Genomic DNA, 15,497 nt, shown 5'->3' with positions numbered 1-15,497 from the left:
TAGTCTGCTTGCCCTTGTTCCAGGACTGGTTAGGTTTCCAGCCTTGTCTGTAGCGAGCAACAGCTCCTTCCTGTTTTGGTGCAGAGGAAGTTGATGCTGCTCCTGCTTTGAAATTACGAAAGGAACGAAAATTAGACTGTCTAGCCTTAACTTTGGCTTTGTCCTGAGGCAGGGCATGGCCTTTACCTCCTGTAATGTCAGCGATAATCTCTTTCAACCCGGGCCCGAATAAGGTCTGCCCTTTGAAAGGAATATTAAGCAATTTAGACTTAGAAGTAACATCAGCTGACCAGGATTTTAGCCACAGCGCCCTGCGTGCCTGAATGGCGAATCCTGAATTCTTCGCCGTAAGTTTAGTAAGATGTACTACGGCCTCCGAAATGAATGAATTAGCTAGTTTAAGGACTCTAAGCCTGTCCGTAATGTCGTCCAGAGTAGCTGAACCAATGTTCTCTTCCAGAGACTCAATCCAGAATGCCGCTGCAGCCGTGATCGGCGCAATGCATGCAAGGGGTTGCAATATAAAACCTTGTTGAACAAACATTTTCTTAAGGTAACCCTCTAACTTTTTATCCATTGGATCTGAAAAAGCACAGCTATCCTCCACCGGGATAGTGGTACGCTTAGCTAAGGTAGAAACTGCTCCCTCCACCTTAGGGACCGTTTGCCATAAGTCCCTTGTGGTGGCGTCTATTGGAAACATTTTTCTAAATATCGGAGGGGGTGAGAACGGCACACCGGGTCTATCCCACTCCTTAGTAACAATTTCAGTAAGTCTCTTAGGTATAGGAAAAACCTCAGTACTCGTCGGTACCGCAAAATATTTATCCAACCTACACATTTTCTCTGGTATTGCAACTGTGTTACAATCATTCAGAGCCGCTAACACCTCCCCTAGTAATACACGGAGGTTTTCCAGTTTAAATTTAAAATTTGAAATATCTGAATCCAGTCTGTTTGGATCAGAACCGTCACCCACAGAATGAAGCTCTCCGTCCTCATGTTCTGCCACCTGTGACGCAGTGTCTGACATGGCCCTAATATTATCAGCGCACTCTGTTCTCACCCCAGAGTGATCACGCTTACCTCTTAGTTCTGGTAATTTAGCCAAAACCTCAGTCATAACAGTAGCCATATCCTGTAATGTGATTTGTAATGGCCGCCCAGATGTACTCGGCGCTACAATATCACGCACCTCCCTCTGAGCGGGAGATGTAGGTACTGACACGTGAGGCGAGTTAGTCGGCATAACTCTCCCCTCGTTGTTTGGTGAAATTTGTTCAATTTGTACAGATTGACTTTTATTTAAAGTAGCATCAATACAGTTAGTACATACATTTCTATTGGGCTCCACTTTGGCATTGCAACAAATGACACAGGTATCATCCTCTGAATCAGACATGTTTAACACACTAGCAAATAAACTTGCAACTTGGAAATACAATTCAATTAGAATAATATTAAAACGTACTGTGCCTTTAAGAAGCACAGAAGATCTATGACAGTTGAAAATTAATAAATTGAAACAGTTATAGCCTCAATCCTTGTAAACAACACAACTTTAGCAAAGGTTTAATCCCATTAGCAAAGATAACAAATTCTGAAAGCAGGAAACAAATTACAGAATAAACGTTTTTTTTATCTCAGTCAAACTACAATTCTCACAGCTCTGCTGAGAGAAATTACCTCCCTCAAAATAAGTTTTGAAGACCCCTGAGCTCTGTAGAGATGAACCGGATCATGCAGGGAATACAATGAGTTGCTGACTGAAATATTTGATGCGTAGTAAAAGCGCCAAAAAACGGCCCCTCCCCCTCACACACAGCAGTGAGGGAGAACAGAAACTGTCAGAAAACAGATTAAGCAACTGCCAAGTGGAAAAATAGTGCCCAAACATTTATTCACTCAGTACCTCAGTAAATGAAAACGATTTTACATTCCAGCAAAAACGTTAAACATAATCTCTAGTTATTAAACAGCTTTATGTATTTCTTACAGTGTAATTCTAGTGAAGTACCATTCCCCAGAATACTGAAGTGTAAAGTATACATACATGACATTATATCGGTATGGCAGGATTTTCTCATCAATTCCATTGTCAGAAAATAAAAGCTGCTACATACCTCTATGCAGATTCATCTGCCCGCTGTCCCCTGATCTGAAGTTTACCTCTCCTCAGATGGCCGAGAAACAGCAATATGATCTTAACTACTCCGGCTAAAATCATAGCAAAACTCTGGTAGATTCTTCTTCAAACTCTGCCAGAGAGGTAATAACACACTCCGGTGCTATTTTAAAATAACAAACTTTTGATTGAAGATATAAAACTAAGTATAATCACCATAGTCCTCTCACACATCCTATCTAGTCGTTGGGTGCAAGAGAATGACTGGGAGTGACGTAGAGGGGGGGAGCTATGTGCAGCTCTGCTGGGTGAATCCTCTTGCACTTCCTGTTGGGGAGGAGTAATATCCCAGAAGTAATGATGACCCGTGGACTGATCACACTTAACAGAAGAAAGACGGAATCCTAACTTTACTCCATGAGTAACCCTTGGATTCACACCAATAAAGATATTTACGCCATATCTTATGATAGATCTTTATAGTTACAGGCTTTCTGGCCTGTATCAAAGTATTGATGACCGAATCAGAGAATCCTCGCTTCGATAAAATCAAGTGTTCAATCTCCACGCAGTCAGCTGCAGAGAAATTAGATTTGGATGTTGGAAAGGACCTTGAATGAGAAGGTCCTGTTTCAATGGAAGTTTCCACGGTGGCAGAGAGGACATGTCCACTAGATCCGCATACCAAGTCCTGCGTGGCCACGTAGGCGCTATCAGGATCACTGATGCTCTCTCCTGTTTGATTCGAGCAATCATGCGTGGGAGGAGAGGAAACGGTGGAAACACATAAGCTAGGCTGAACAACCAAGGCACTGCCAAGGCATCTGTCCCTTGACCGGGATCCGTATCTTGGAAGCTTGGCATTTTGTTGAGATGCCATCAAATCCAACTCTGGTCTGCCCCATCTGAGAATCAATGAGGCAAATACCTCCGGGTGAAGTTCCCACTCCCCCAGATGAAAAGTTTGTCGACTTAGAAAATCAGCTTCCCAGTTCTCTACTCCTGGGATGTAGATCGCTGACAGATGACAAGAGTGGGCCTCCGCCCAACGGATTATCCTGGATACTTCTATCATCTCTAAGGAACTCCTTGTTCCCCCCTGATGATTGATATATGCCACAGTCGTAATGTTGTCCGACTGGAATCTGATGAATTTGGCCGAAGCCAACTGAGGCCACGCCTGAAGCGCATTGAATATTGCTCTCAGTTCCAGAATATTGATTGGAAGTAGAGACTCCACTTGAGTCCAAACACCCTGAGCCTTCAGGGAGTTCCAAACTGCACCCCAGCCCAGAAGGCTGGCATCCGTTGTGACTATCACCCACGAGGGTCTGCGGAAACAAGTCCCTTGGGACAGATGATCCGGCGACAACCACCAAAGAAGAGAGTTTCTGGTCTCTTGATCCAGATTTATCTGAGGAGATAAGTCCGCATAATCCCCATTCCACTGTCCGAGCATGCACAGCTGCAGTGGTCTGAGATGAAAGCGAGCAAACGGAACTATGTCCATTGCCGCTACCATTAATCCAATTACCTCCATACACTGAGCGACTGATGGCCGAGGAATGGACTGAAGTGCTCGGCAAGTATTTAGAATTTTTGATTTTCTGACCTCCGTCAAAAATATTTTCATGGCTACCGAGTCTATCAGAGATCCCAAGAAAGGAACCCTTGTCTGTGGGACAAGTGAACTCTTCTCTATGTTCACCTTCCAGCCGTGAGTTCTCAGAAAAGACAACACAGTGTCCGTGTGAGATTTTGTCAGATGATATGTTGACGCCTGAATCAGAATATCATCCAGATAAGGCGCCACCGCTATTCCTCGCGGTCTGAGAACCGCCAAAAGAGACCCTAGAACCTTTGTGAAGATTCTGGGTGCTGTAGCCAACCTGAAGGGAAGAGCCACGAACTGATAATGTTTGTCCAAGAAGGCAAACCTTAGAAACTCACACACAACGTAAATCAGCGCTAAAATATCTATGAGATAGGATATTGTAAAATGTAAATAAATATGTGTCTTTCAATAATACAGCTATAAAGTTTTTGCTTAGCATATATATGTATCTTTCAATGGTACAGCAATGAAGCTTAAGTTTAACAATACAACCTATCTAACAACGCAATAAACATGAAATGAAACATGCAAAGTAAACCAAAGTTATTATCATATAAACATAAAATATAAAAGTATTAAAATATATTAGTTTAAATTACCCCATACACAATCCAAAGGGAGATGAAGTAGCAGCACAGTCCGTGTATAAGATATAAAGTCTGTTAATCAACTGATGCAGCCTCCTTTCAGCGGTGTTTCCAGGCTACCGCAATTAACACAAAGCTGATTCAAAAAACATAGAGGAGAAGCGCAAACCAGGTTAACACTTTAATAAAGGTATTTGAATACAATCATACGTAGTAACTTACATATAAAAATAGAAAAGTCCGGTATGAACAGTTATAAGCACTGCGATCCTTTGCGGGCTGTGTTCCGGCTCCTCTACTCAGATGATCATGGTGTTAGATGTTAGTACTGTAAGAGCCGCTTGAAAGTTCGGCGTCTGACGTCACCAGGGAGGAGGAAACTGGAGCGTCCTCCAGCAAACAGCGGTCACACAGTCCGGGTTAGGGTCAGAGTACCCGTATCAAAAGCTCCTTAGCTTGACTACCCTACGCGTTTCGTCTGGATCCCGGCCAGACTTTCTCAAGGGAATTCTCAAATTAAAGTGAGCAGATGATTGCTGCCGTGAAGTCCTTGTGCTGTGTGATGATCCCTGTGGATTGGAATATGAAGGTAAGCATCCTTCAAGTCCACGGTAGTCATATATTGACCCTCCTGGATCATTGGTAAAATTGTTTGTATTGTCTCCATCTTGAATGATGGAACTCTTAAAAATTTGTTTAGACACTTGAGGTCCAAGATGGGTCTGAACGTTCCCTCTTTTTTGGGAACCACCAATAGGTTTGAGTAAAACCCCTGTCCCTGTTCCAATTACTCCCATAGTCGAAAGGCAGCAGCGGACTTTTTGGATTGTTTACCCTTATTCCAGTTCTGATTGGGTCTCCAGACTGACTTAGATTTGGTAAAATTCCCTTCCTGCTTTGAGGAAGAAGAAGAAGCGGGGGGTCCTCCTTTAAAGTTCCAAAAGGAATGAAAATTATTCTGTTTACCCCTTATTTTAACCAACTTATCCTGACCTTTACCTCCTGTAATATCAGAAATTATTTCCTTCAATTCTGGCCCAAAAAGGAATAGCTAAAAGCTTATGTTTTGATGACACATCATCAGACCAAGATTTGAGCCACAATGCTCTACGTGCTAAAATAGCAAATCCTGCATTCTTTGCCGCTAATTTAGCAATTTGAAAAGCGGCATCAGTAATAAAAGAATTAGCTAGCTTGAGAGCCTTAATTCTATCTAAGATGTCATCTAATGGAGTCTCAACCTTAAGAGACTCTTCTAGAGCCTCAAACCAAAAAGCTGCTGCAGTGGTTACTGGAACAATGCAAGCCGTAGGTTGTAAAAGAAACCCCTGATTAATAATTTCTTTAGCAGACCCTCTAATTTCTTATCCATAGGGGCTTTGAAAGCACAACTATCCTCAATGGGTATAGTAGTATGCTTAGCTAGGGTAGATATAGCTCCCTCTACCTTAGGGACCGTTTGCCATGAGTCCCGAATGGTATCTGATATGGGAAACATTTTCTTAAAATTAGGAGGGGGAGAAAACGGTATACCTGGTCTATCCCATTCCTTTCTAATAATTTCCGAAATTCTCGTAGGAACTGGAAAAACATCAGTGTAAGTAGGTACTTCCAAATATTTATCCATTTTACACAATTTCTCTGGAGGAATCACAATAGGGTCACAATCATCCAGAGTCGCTAAAACCTCCCTAAATAACAGGCGGAGGTGTTCAAGCTTAAATTTAAATGACATAGTGTCCGAATCTGTCCGAGGTAAAACATTCCCTGAATCTGAAATTTCACCCTCAGACAATAATTCCCTGATCCCCAACTCAGAGCACTGTGAGGGAACATCGGAAATAGCTACTAAAGCATCAGAGGATTCAGTATTTACATTAATACCTGACCTACTGCGTTTACCCTGCAACACTGGTAATTTAGACAATACCTCTGTAAGGGTAGTTGACATAACTGCAGCCATCTCCTGCAGAGTAAAAGAATTAGACGCACTAGAAGTACTTGGCGTCACTTGTGTGGGCGTTAAAGGTTGTGACACTTGGGGAGAATTGGATGGCATATCCTGATTCTCTTCAGACTGAGAATCATCCTTAGGCACACTTTCTTGACCTAATATATGGTCTTTACAATGTAAGGCTCTTTCAGTACAAGAGTTACACAATGTTAGAGGGGGTTGCACAATAGCTTCTTAACACATAGAACAATGAGAATCCTCAATGTCAGACATGTTTAACAGACTAGTAATAACCACGAAAGTTGTTTAAACACTTATTTATTGCATAAAATAAACTTTAGAAAAAACATGTAATGCGCCTTTAAAAAAAGAATAAGTGAACAATTTTTCCAAAATGCTCAAAAAAACATTAAATTACCTAAAAATGTAACCTAAAATCGTTGGTTTATCCAAAAATTACTGCACCCTGAAGCAATGGCAGAAAATAAGGCTCTAAAGTACTATAATATAGTACCCTCTGCACCTCGCCACATCTCTGCTGTGGCGCCTACCTGCCCCCAGGGTACTTCGAAATAACTTTCCAACACTTCAGGCCAGCTTGCACAGTCCAGGAGCCACCGGAGTTACTGCTTGCTGCAGCCTAGCCTGAAGGAAGTGCGCATCTGAGCGTGCAAAAATAGGCCACGCCCCTTGAGGTCAATGCCGAAGTAGGCCCAAACACAACCACACGGAAAGCGGTTTCACACCTAAGTTTAAACAGCTAATGCCTACAACCCCTCAAATGCACCAGTAAGCAAACATATGCATGACAGAAATAAAAACGTTATATATTGTTTTTCTTCGAATGCCCATAGTGTCACACAATGCCCATAAGTCAACCATTAAATAAAATCAGGGACTCCAGTAATACCCTTTATATAAAATAGGAATACTGCTTACCCCATTCCCATACAGGGAAATACATGCCAGCCAGTTCGGATATATCAAGTCTCCTCAGAATAAAAAAGGCTGCACATACCTTAATGCTGCTTGTAACATGAAACCGGTCTCCACACTGAAGATGTCTCATGGTTACCTTCAGAAGTCTTGTGGCATGGACTTAACCAGCATGGATCTTAGTTACAACTGCTAAGATCATCAACCTCAGGGCAGAAATCTTCTTCCATATCCCCCTGAGGAAAATAGTACTCCCCGGTACCATTTAAAATAAACTTCTTGATTGAAGAAACTAAAACTAACACCTCACTTTACCATGTCTTCCTAGTATAACACAAGCAAAGAGAATGACTGGAGGTGGAGGGGAAGGGAGGGGCTATATATACAGCTCTGCTGTGGTGATCTTTGCAGAAGGTTAATATCTCACAATTAAGGATAAAATCTGTGGACTCGTCATATCTTTGTAAAAGAAATGAACTAGAAAGCCCTGTCTTCTAATTGTATATACTACCCATCGGTCATTAGGCAAGCACAAAACAGTTATAAAAATAGGACAAATAATTATAAAGACACATCATGAGGAATCGCGAAAAAACTGAATTTATGCTAACCTGATAAATTTCTTTCTCTTGTGATGTATCGAGTCCACGGATTCATCCATACTTATGGGATATTCTCCTTCCCTACAGGAAGTGGCAGAGAGAGCACCCATAGCAGAGCTGTCCATATAGCTCCTCCCTTAGCCCCAACCCCCAGTTATTCGACCGAAGGCTTGGAAGAAAAAGGAGAAACTAAAGGGTGCAGTGGTGACTGAATTTTTTTAAATAAAAATATACTACCTGTCTTAAATAGACAGGGCGGGCCGTGGACTCGATACATCACAAGAGAAAGAAATTTATCAGGTAAGCATAAATTCTGTTTTCTCTTGTAAGATGCATCGAGTCCACGGATTCATCTATACTTATGGGATACCAATACCAAAGCTTTAGGACACGGATGAAGGGAGGGACAAGACAGGTACCTTAAACGGAAGGCACCACTGCTTGTAGAACCTTTCTCCCAAAAATAGCCTCTGAAGAAGCAAAAGTATCAAATTTGTAAAATTTGGAAAAAGTATGAAGCGAAGACCAAGTCGCCGCCTTACAAATCTGTTCAACAGAAGCCTCATTTTTAAAAGCCCACTGCTCTAGTAGAATGAGCAGTAATTCTTTCAGGAGGCTGCTGCCAGCAGTCTCATAAGCCAAACGGATGAAGCTTTTCAGCCAAAAGGAAAGAGAGGTAGCCGTAGCCTTTTGACCTCTCCGTTTACCAGAATAAACAACAAACAATGAAGATGTTTGACGGAAAACTTTAGTTGCTTGTAAGTAGAACTTTAAAGCACGAACCACATCAAGATTGTGCAACAGACGTTCCTTCTTTGATGAAGGATTAGGACACAGAGAAGGAACAAAAATCTCCTGATTGATATTCCTATTAGAAACAACCTTAGGAAGAAACCCAGGTTTGGTACGCAAAACCACCTTATCTGCATGGAAAACTAGGTAAGGTGAGTCACACTGTAAAGCAGATAACTCAGAAACTCTTCGAGCAGAAGAGATAGCTACTAAAAACAAAACTTTCCAAGATAGAAGCTTAATATCTATGGAATGCATAGGTTCAAATGGAACCCCTTGAAGAACTTTAAGAACCAAGTTTAGGCTCCATGGCGGAGCAACAGCTTTAAATACAGGCTTGATCCTGACCAAGGCCTGACTAAATGCTTGAACGTCTGGAACATCTGCCAGACGTTTGTGTAAAAGAATAGACAGAGCAGATATTTGTCCCTTTAAGGAACTAGCTGATAATCCTTTCTCCAATCCTTCTTAGAGAAAGGACAAAATTCTAGGAATCCTAATCTTACTCCATGAGTAACCCTTGGATTCACACCAACAAAGATATTTGCTTACCTTTCCCTCATGGGGATATTGCCAGCCTTTTCTAGAAATAACACAGTCTGTCTAGAAAAAAATAGACTGAACATACCTTAATGCAGTTTAGCCTGCAAACTGTTCCCCCAACTGAAGTTTTCCTGTACTCTTCAGCAGTTGTCAGAACGGCAGTGGATCTTAGTTACAAAATGCTAAGATCATCATCCTCCTTGCAGAAATCTTCATCCCTTTTCTGCCAGAGAGTAAATAGTACACACCGGTACCATTTAAAATAACAAACTTTTGCTTGAGAAAATAAAAACTAACATTTTTGTCACCACACTCCCTTTGTCCTTCCTAGCAGTTAAGCAGGCAGAGAGAATGACTGGGGGTGGAGCTAAGGGAGGAGCTATATGGACAGCTCTGCTGTGGGTGCTCTCTCTGCCACTTCCTGTAGGGAAGGAGAATATCCCATAAGTATGGATGAATCCGTGGACTTGATACATCTTACAAGAGAAAACAGAATTTATGTTTACCTGATAAATTACTTTCTCCAACGGTGTGTCCGGTCCACGGCGTCATCCTTACTTGTGGGATATTCTCTTCCCCAACAGGAAATGGCAAAGAGCCCAGCAAAGCTGGTCACATGATCCCTCCTAGGCTCCGCCTACCCCAGTCATTCGACCGACGTTAAGGAGGAATATTTGCATAGGAGAAACCATATGGTACCGTGGTGACTGTAGTTAAAGAAAATAAATTATCAGACCTGATTAAAAAACCAGGGCGGGCCGTGGACCGGACACACCGTTGGAGAAAGTAATTTATCAGGTAAACATAAATTCTGTTTTCTCCAACATAGGTGTGTCCGGTCCACGGCGTCATCCTTACTTGTGGGAACCAATACCAAAGCTTTAGGACACGGATGAAGGGAGGGAGCAAATCAGGTCACCTAAATGGAAGGCACCACGGCTTGCAAAACCTTTCTCCCAAAAATAGCCTCAGAAGAAGCAAAAGTATCAAACTTGTAAAATTTGGTAAAAGTGTGCAGTGAAGACCAAGTCGCTGCCCTACATATCTGATCAACAGAAGCCTCGTTCTTGAAGGCCCATGTGGAAGCCACAGCCCTAGTGGAATGAGCTGTGATTCTTTCGGGAGGCTGCCGTCCGGCAGTCTCATAAGCCAATCTGATGATGCTTTTAATCCAAAAAGAGAGAGAGGTAGAAGTTGCTTTTTGACCTCTCCTTTTACCGGAATAAACAACAAACAAGGAAGATGTTTGTCTAAAATCCTTTGTAGCTTCTAAATAGAATTTTAGAGCGCGAACAACATCCAAATTGTGCAACAAACGTTCCTTCTTTGAAACTGGTTTCGGACACAGAGAAGGTACGATAATCTCCTGGTTAATGTTTTTGTTAGAAACAACTTTTGGAAGAAAACCAGGTTTAGTACGTAAAACCACCTTATCTGCATGGAACACCAGATAAGGAGGAGAACACTGCAGAGCAGATAATTCTGAAACTCTTCTGGCAGAAGAAATTGCAACTAAAAACAAAACTTTCCAAGATAATAATTTAATATCAACGGAATGCAAGGGTTCAAACGGAACCCCCTGAAGAACTGAAAGAACTAAATTGAGACTCCAAGGAGGAGTCAAAGGTTTGTAAACAGGCTTGATTCTAACCAGAGCCTGAACAAAAGCTTGAACATCTGGCACAGCTGCCAGCTTTTTGTGAAGTAACACCGACAAGGCAGAAATCTGTCCCTTCAGGGAACTTGCAGATAATCCTTTTTCCAATCCTTCTTGAAGGAAGGATAGAATCCTAGGAATCTTAACCTTGTCCCAAGGGAATCCTTTAGATTCACACCAACAGATATATTTTTTCCAAATTTTGTGGTAAATCTTTCTAGTTACAGGCTTTCTGGCCTGAACAAGAGTATCGATAACAGAATCTGAGAATCCTCGCTTCGATAAAATCAAGCGTTCAATCTCCAAGCAGTCAGCTGGAGTGAAACCAGATTCGGATGTTCGAACGGACCCTGAACAAGAAGGTCTCGTCTCAAAGGTAGCTTCCAAGGTGGAGCTGATGACATATTCACCAGATCTGCATACCAAGTCCTGCGTGGCCACGCAGGAGCTATCAAGATCACCGACGCCCTCTCCTGATTGATCCTGGCTACCAGCCTGGGGATGAGAGGAAACGGCGGGAACACATAAGCTAGTTTGAAGGTCCAAGGTGCTACTAGTGCATCCACTAGAGCCGCCTTGGGATCCCTGGATCTGGACCCGTAGCAAGGAACTTTGAAGTTCTGACGAGAGGCCATCAGATCCATGTCTGGAATGCCCCACAGCTGAGTGACTTGGGCAAAGATTTCCGGATGGAGTTCCCACTCCCCCGGATGCAATGTCTGACGACTCAGAAAATCCGCTTCCCAATTTTCCACTCCTGGGATGTGGATAGCAGACAGGTGGCAGGAGTGAGACTCCGCCCATAGAATGATTTTGGTCACTTCTTCCATCGCTAGGGAACTCCTTGTTCCCCCCTGATGGTTGATGTACGCAACAGTTGTCATGTTGTCTGATTGAAACCGTATGAACTTGGTCCTCGCTAGCTGAGGCCAAGCCTTGAGAGCATTGAATATCGCTCTCAGTTCCAGAATATTTATCGGTAGAAGAGATTCTTCCCGAGACCAAAGACCCTGAGCTTTCAGGGATCCCCAGACCGCGCCCCAGCCCATCAGACTGGCGTCGGTCGTGACAATGACCCACTCTGGTCTGCGGAATGTCATCCCTTGTGACAGGTTGTCCAGGGACAGCCACCAACGGAGTGAGTCTCTGGTCCTCTGATTTACTTGTATCTTCGGAGACAAGTCTGTATAGTCCCCATTCCACTGACTGAGCATGCACAGTTGTAATGGTCTTAGATGAATGCGCGCAAAAGGAACTATGTCCATTGCCGCTACCATCAACCCGATCACTTCCATGCACTGAGCTATGGAAGGAAGAGGAACGGAATGAAGTATCCGACAAGAGTCTAGAAGTTTTGTTTTTCTGGCCTCTGTTAGAAAAATCCTCATTTCTAGTCTATAATTGTTCCCAAAAAGGGAACCCTTGTTGACGGGGATAGAGAACTCTTTTCCACGTTCACTTTCCATCCGTGAGATCTGAGAAAGGCCAGGACGATGTCCGTGTGAGCCTTTGCTTGAGGAAGGGACGACGCTTGAATCAGAATGTCGTCCAAGTAAGGTACTACCGCAACGCCCCTTGGTCTTAGCACAGCTAGAAGGGACCCTAGTACCTTTGTGAAAATCCTTGGAGCAGTGGCTAATCCGAAAGGAAGCGCCACGAACTGGTAATGTTTGTCCAGGAATGCGAACCTTAGGAACCGATGATGTTCCTTGTGGATAGGAATATGTAGATACGCATCCTTTAAATCCACCGTGGTCATGAATTGACCTTCCTGGATGGAAGGAAGAATAGTTCGAATGGTTTCCATCTTGAACGATGGAACCTTGAGAAACTTGTTTAAGATCTTGAGATCTAAGATTGGTCTGAACGTTCCCTCTTTTTTGGGAACTATGAACAGATTGGAGTAGAACCCCATCCCTTGTTCTCTTAATGGAACAGGATGAATCACTCCCATTTTTAACAGGTCTTCTACACAATGTAAGAACGCCTGTCTTTTTATGTGGTCTGAAGACAACTGAGACCTGTGGAACCTCCCCCTTGGGGGAAGTCCCTTGAATTTTTAAACTGAACACACTTTATTACTGCAATTGCAAAAAAACATGAAGGAATTGTTCAAAATTCACCAAATTTTCACCACAGTGTCTTAAAGCCTTAAAAGTATTGCACACCAAATTTGGAAGCTTTAACCCTTAAAATAACGGAACCGGAGCCGTTTTAAACTTTAACCCCTTTACAGTCCCTGGTATCTGCTTTGCTGAGACCCAACCAAGCCCAAAGGGGAATACGATACCAAATGACGCCTTCAGAAAGTCTTTTCTAAGTATCAGAGCTCCTCTCACATGCGACTGCATGCCATGCCTCTCAAAAACAAGTGCGCCACACCGGCGCGAAAATGAGGCTCTGCTTAAGCTTTGGGAAAGCCCCTAAGGAATAAGGTGTCTAATACAGTGCCTGCCGATATTATTATATCAAAATACCCAGATAAAATGATTCCTCAAGGCTAAATATGTGTTAATAATGAATCGATTTAGCCCAGAAAAAGTCTACAGTCTTAATAAGCCCTTGTGAAGCCCTTATTTACGATCGTAATAAACATGGCTTACCGGATCCCATAGGGAAAATGACAGCTTCCAGCATTACATCGTCTTGTTAGAATGTGTCATACCTCAAGCAGCAAGAGACTGCACACTGTTCCCCCAACTGAAGTTAATTGCTCTCAACAGTCCTGTGTGGAACAGCCATGGATTTTAGTTACGGTTGCTAAAATCATTTTCCTCATACAAACAGAAATCTTCATCTCTTTTCTGTTTCTGAGTAAATAGTACATACCAGCACTATTTCAAAATAACAAACTCTTGATTGAATAATAAAAACTACAGTTAAACACTAAAAAACTCTAAGCCATCTCCGTGGAGATGTTGCCTGTACAACGGCAAAGAGAATGACTGGGGTAGGCGGAGCCTAGGAGGGATCATGTGACCAGCTTTGCTGGGCTCTTTGCCATTTCCTGTTGGGGAAGAGAATATCCCACAAGTAAGGATGACGCCGTGGACCGGACACACCTATGTTGGAGAAATATCTTTCTTTTTTACATAGAGATGTTCAGGAAATATTTTCTAGTCAGCTTTTTACAGCTATGCTGCATCACTTTCAAGTGTTTAAACATTCGGGTATTATGGCCCTTTAAGGAGACTATGCCCTGATATTCAAAACCTCCCCTGCATGGAGAAAGATCACACAAAATCTTTGGGATTCTTTTTTTAAACTTTATATTATAAATGTAGGAGTTTGTTTCACATAAAGAACACTACATAGCAACAAACAATTTTCAAGATAAAATTAGTGCTTCTACATTATTATTTTTTTAAGGGCCTTGCCGTATTGATGACACTTCTTAGTATATCTCGCCTGAGCGGCAAGGTTTTGAATATCAGGCCCTATATGAGAAAGAAAAAAAGATGACGAGATAAGAGTCTTGTTCAAATAGATACTTTCGAATGGTGTTAAACTCTTAAGGTTTGGGCTGTGAAGTAATGAAATGTCTCAATTAAAAATAAGAGATCCAGTTCAAAAACGGGAATCTGATATCCTATTTTAGTTCATTGATTTAAGAGAATCATTATTTAACACCAATATGACCGGAAGATTTGAAACTTCATTATTGACTAAGTTCTGTTTGACAGAATCAGAAAATGAAGAAAGAGGAGTTGTGAAAAATGTGGTTAGGGGAGAAGGAATGGTAGAGACCCAGGGCGTAAGTAAGAACCTTATTCTATGTTGCTGAGGTACTTTTAGTTAGTGGGTTTAAAAGGACCGGGGAATTTCGGTTAGGTAATAACCAGCATTTATCTCCTAACTTGACTGTTCCTATGTCACTCTCTTCCAGAACAACCCAATGCTTGATATTTGATCTTTTGTGCTACTGAATGATAAATGCCATATGGTTCAATAGAGAATAGGCCAATACGTTTAGAATTCCCAGCCCTCTGTCCTTTGGGCTCAAAAATAGTATTTTTTGGATTCTTGGACTGTGAGGACCCCATATAAAATAGTTGATAAGACTTTGCAAATTAGATCTATAAGTCAGAGTAAGTTATTATTCACTTGTTGATTATGCAAGTCTAGTGTAATATTAATGGTCCTTTAAAAGTATTTGGGTGGTGCAAGAAGACAGTGACCAGAAACACAAGAATACATTTCTAAGTCAGAATCCAACTAAATTGAGATGCGGTGGCACCTGAAGACAGTTATCTCCACAAGGAATACAAGAAATATTAATGAACTGAAACAAGAAGCACAAGCATGATCATTGTATTTATTGATAAATTACAGTACATAATTAATAATATACACTGGTTTAAAATATACTAAAAGTCAAATGCCAGTTTCCTTGGAGTCATAAATTGCTTCACCGTCTCTTCGGTTATCTGTTTTCTTCTCTCTTGATGTGCTGCTATCAATGGCTGTAATGTGTCTATTAATAATTTCTTAAGTTCACCAGTCAACATTGCCCCACTTGTATAATCCTGCACATAAAAAAAAAAGAAAGAAACAAAGGTTACAGAACAACAAATGCCAATCAAGGTTACCATGGCTGCAGAGAAAAAAAAAGGGTCCTGGCATCTGGTAAAATGATCTTCTGAAATTCTAAATGGGAATAGGTGTGTTATGCAGCAGTGATTTAAC

The 15,497-nt window shown here is 41.9% G+C and overlaps 1 protein-coding gene across 2 annotated transcripts in view; it reads right to left on the bottom strand.

Annotated features, from left to right (window-relative positions):
* Nucleotides 1-15,112: 15,112 nt before the first annotated feature.
* WARS1 (tryptophanyl-tRNA synthetase 1) overlaps nt 15,113-15,497 on the bottom strand; it is a gene marked incomplete in the record, with an annotated part of 157,837 nt that continues 157,452 nt past the window's right edge. For both annotated transcript variants that reach the window (XM_053697450.1, XM_053697451.1), the window contains 1 exon segment: nt 15,113-15,337. In XM_053697450.1, the coding sequence (XP_053553425.1) occupies nt 15,179-15,337 (159 nt within the window).

Source organism: Bombina bombina, chromosome 1 (assembly GCF_027579735.1).
Source record: "Bombina bombina isolate aBomBom1 chromosome 1, aBomBom1.pri, whole genome shotgun sequence".
Classification (NCBI taxonomy): domain Eukaryota; kingdom Metazoa; phylum Chordata; class Amphibia; order Anura; family Bombinatoridae; genus Bombina; species Bombina bombina.
Note: the sequence above shows the minus strand (reverse complement) of the source record. Positions and strands in the feature narration are given on the sequence as shown.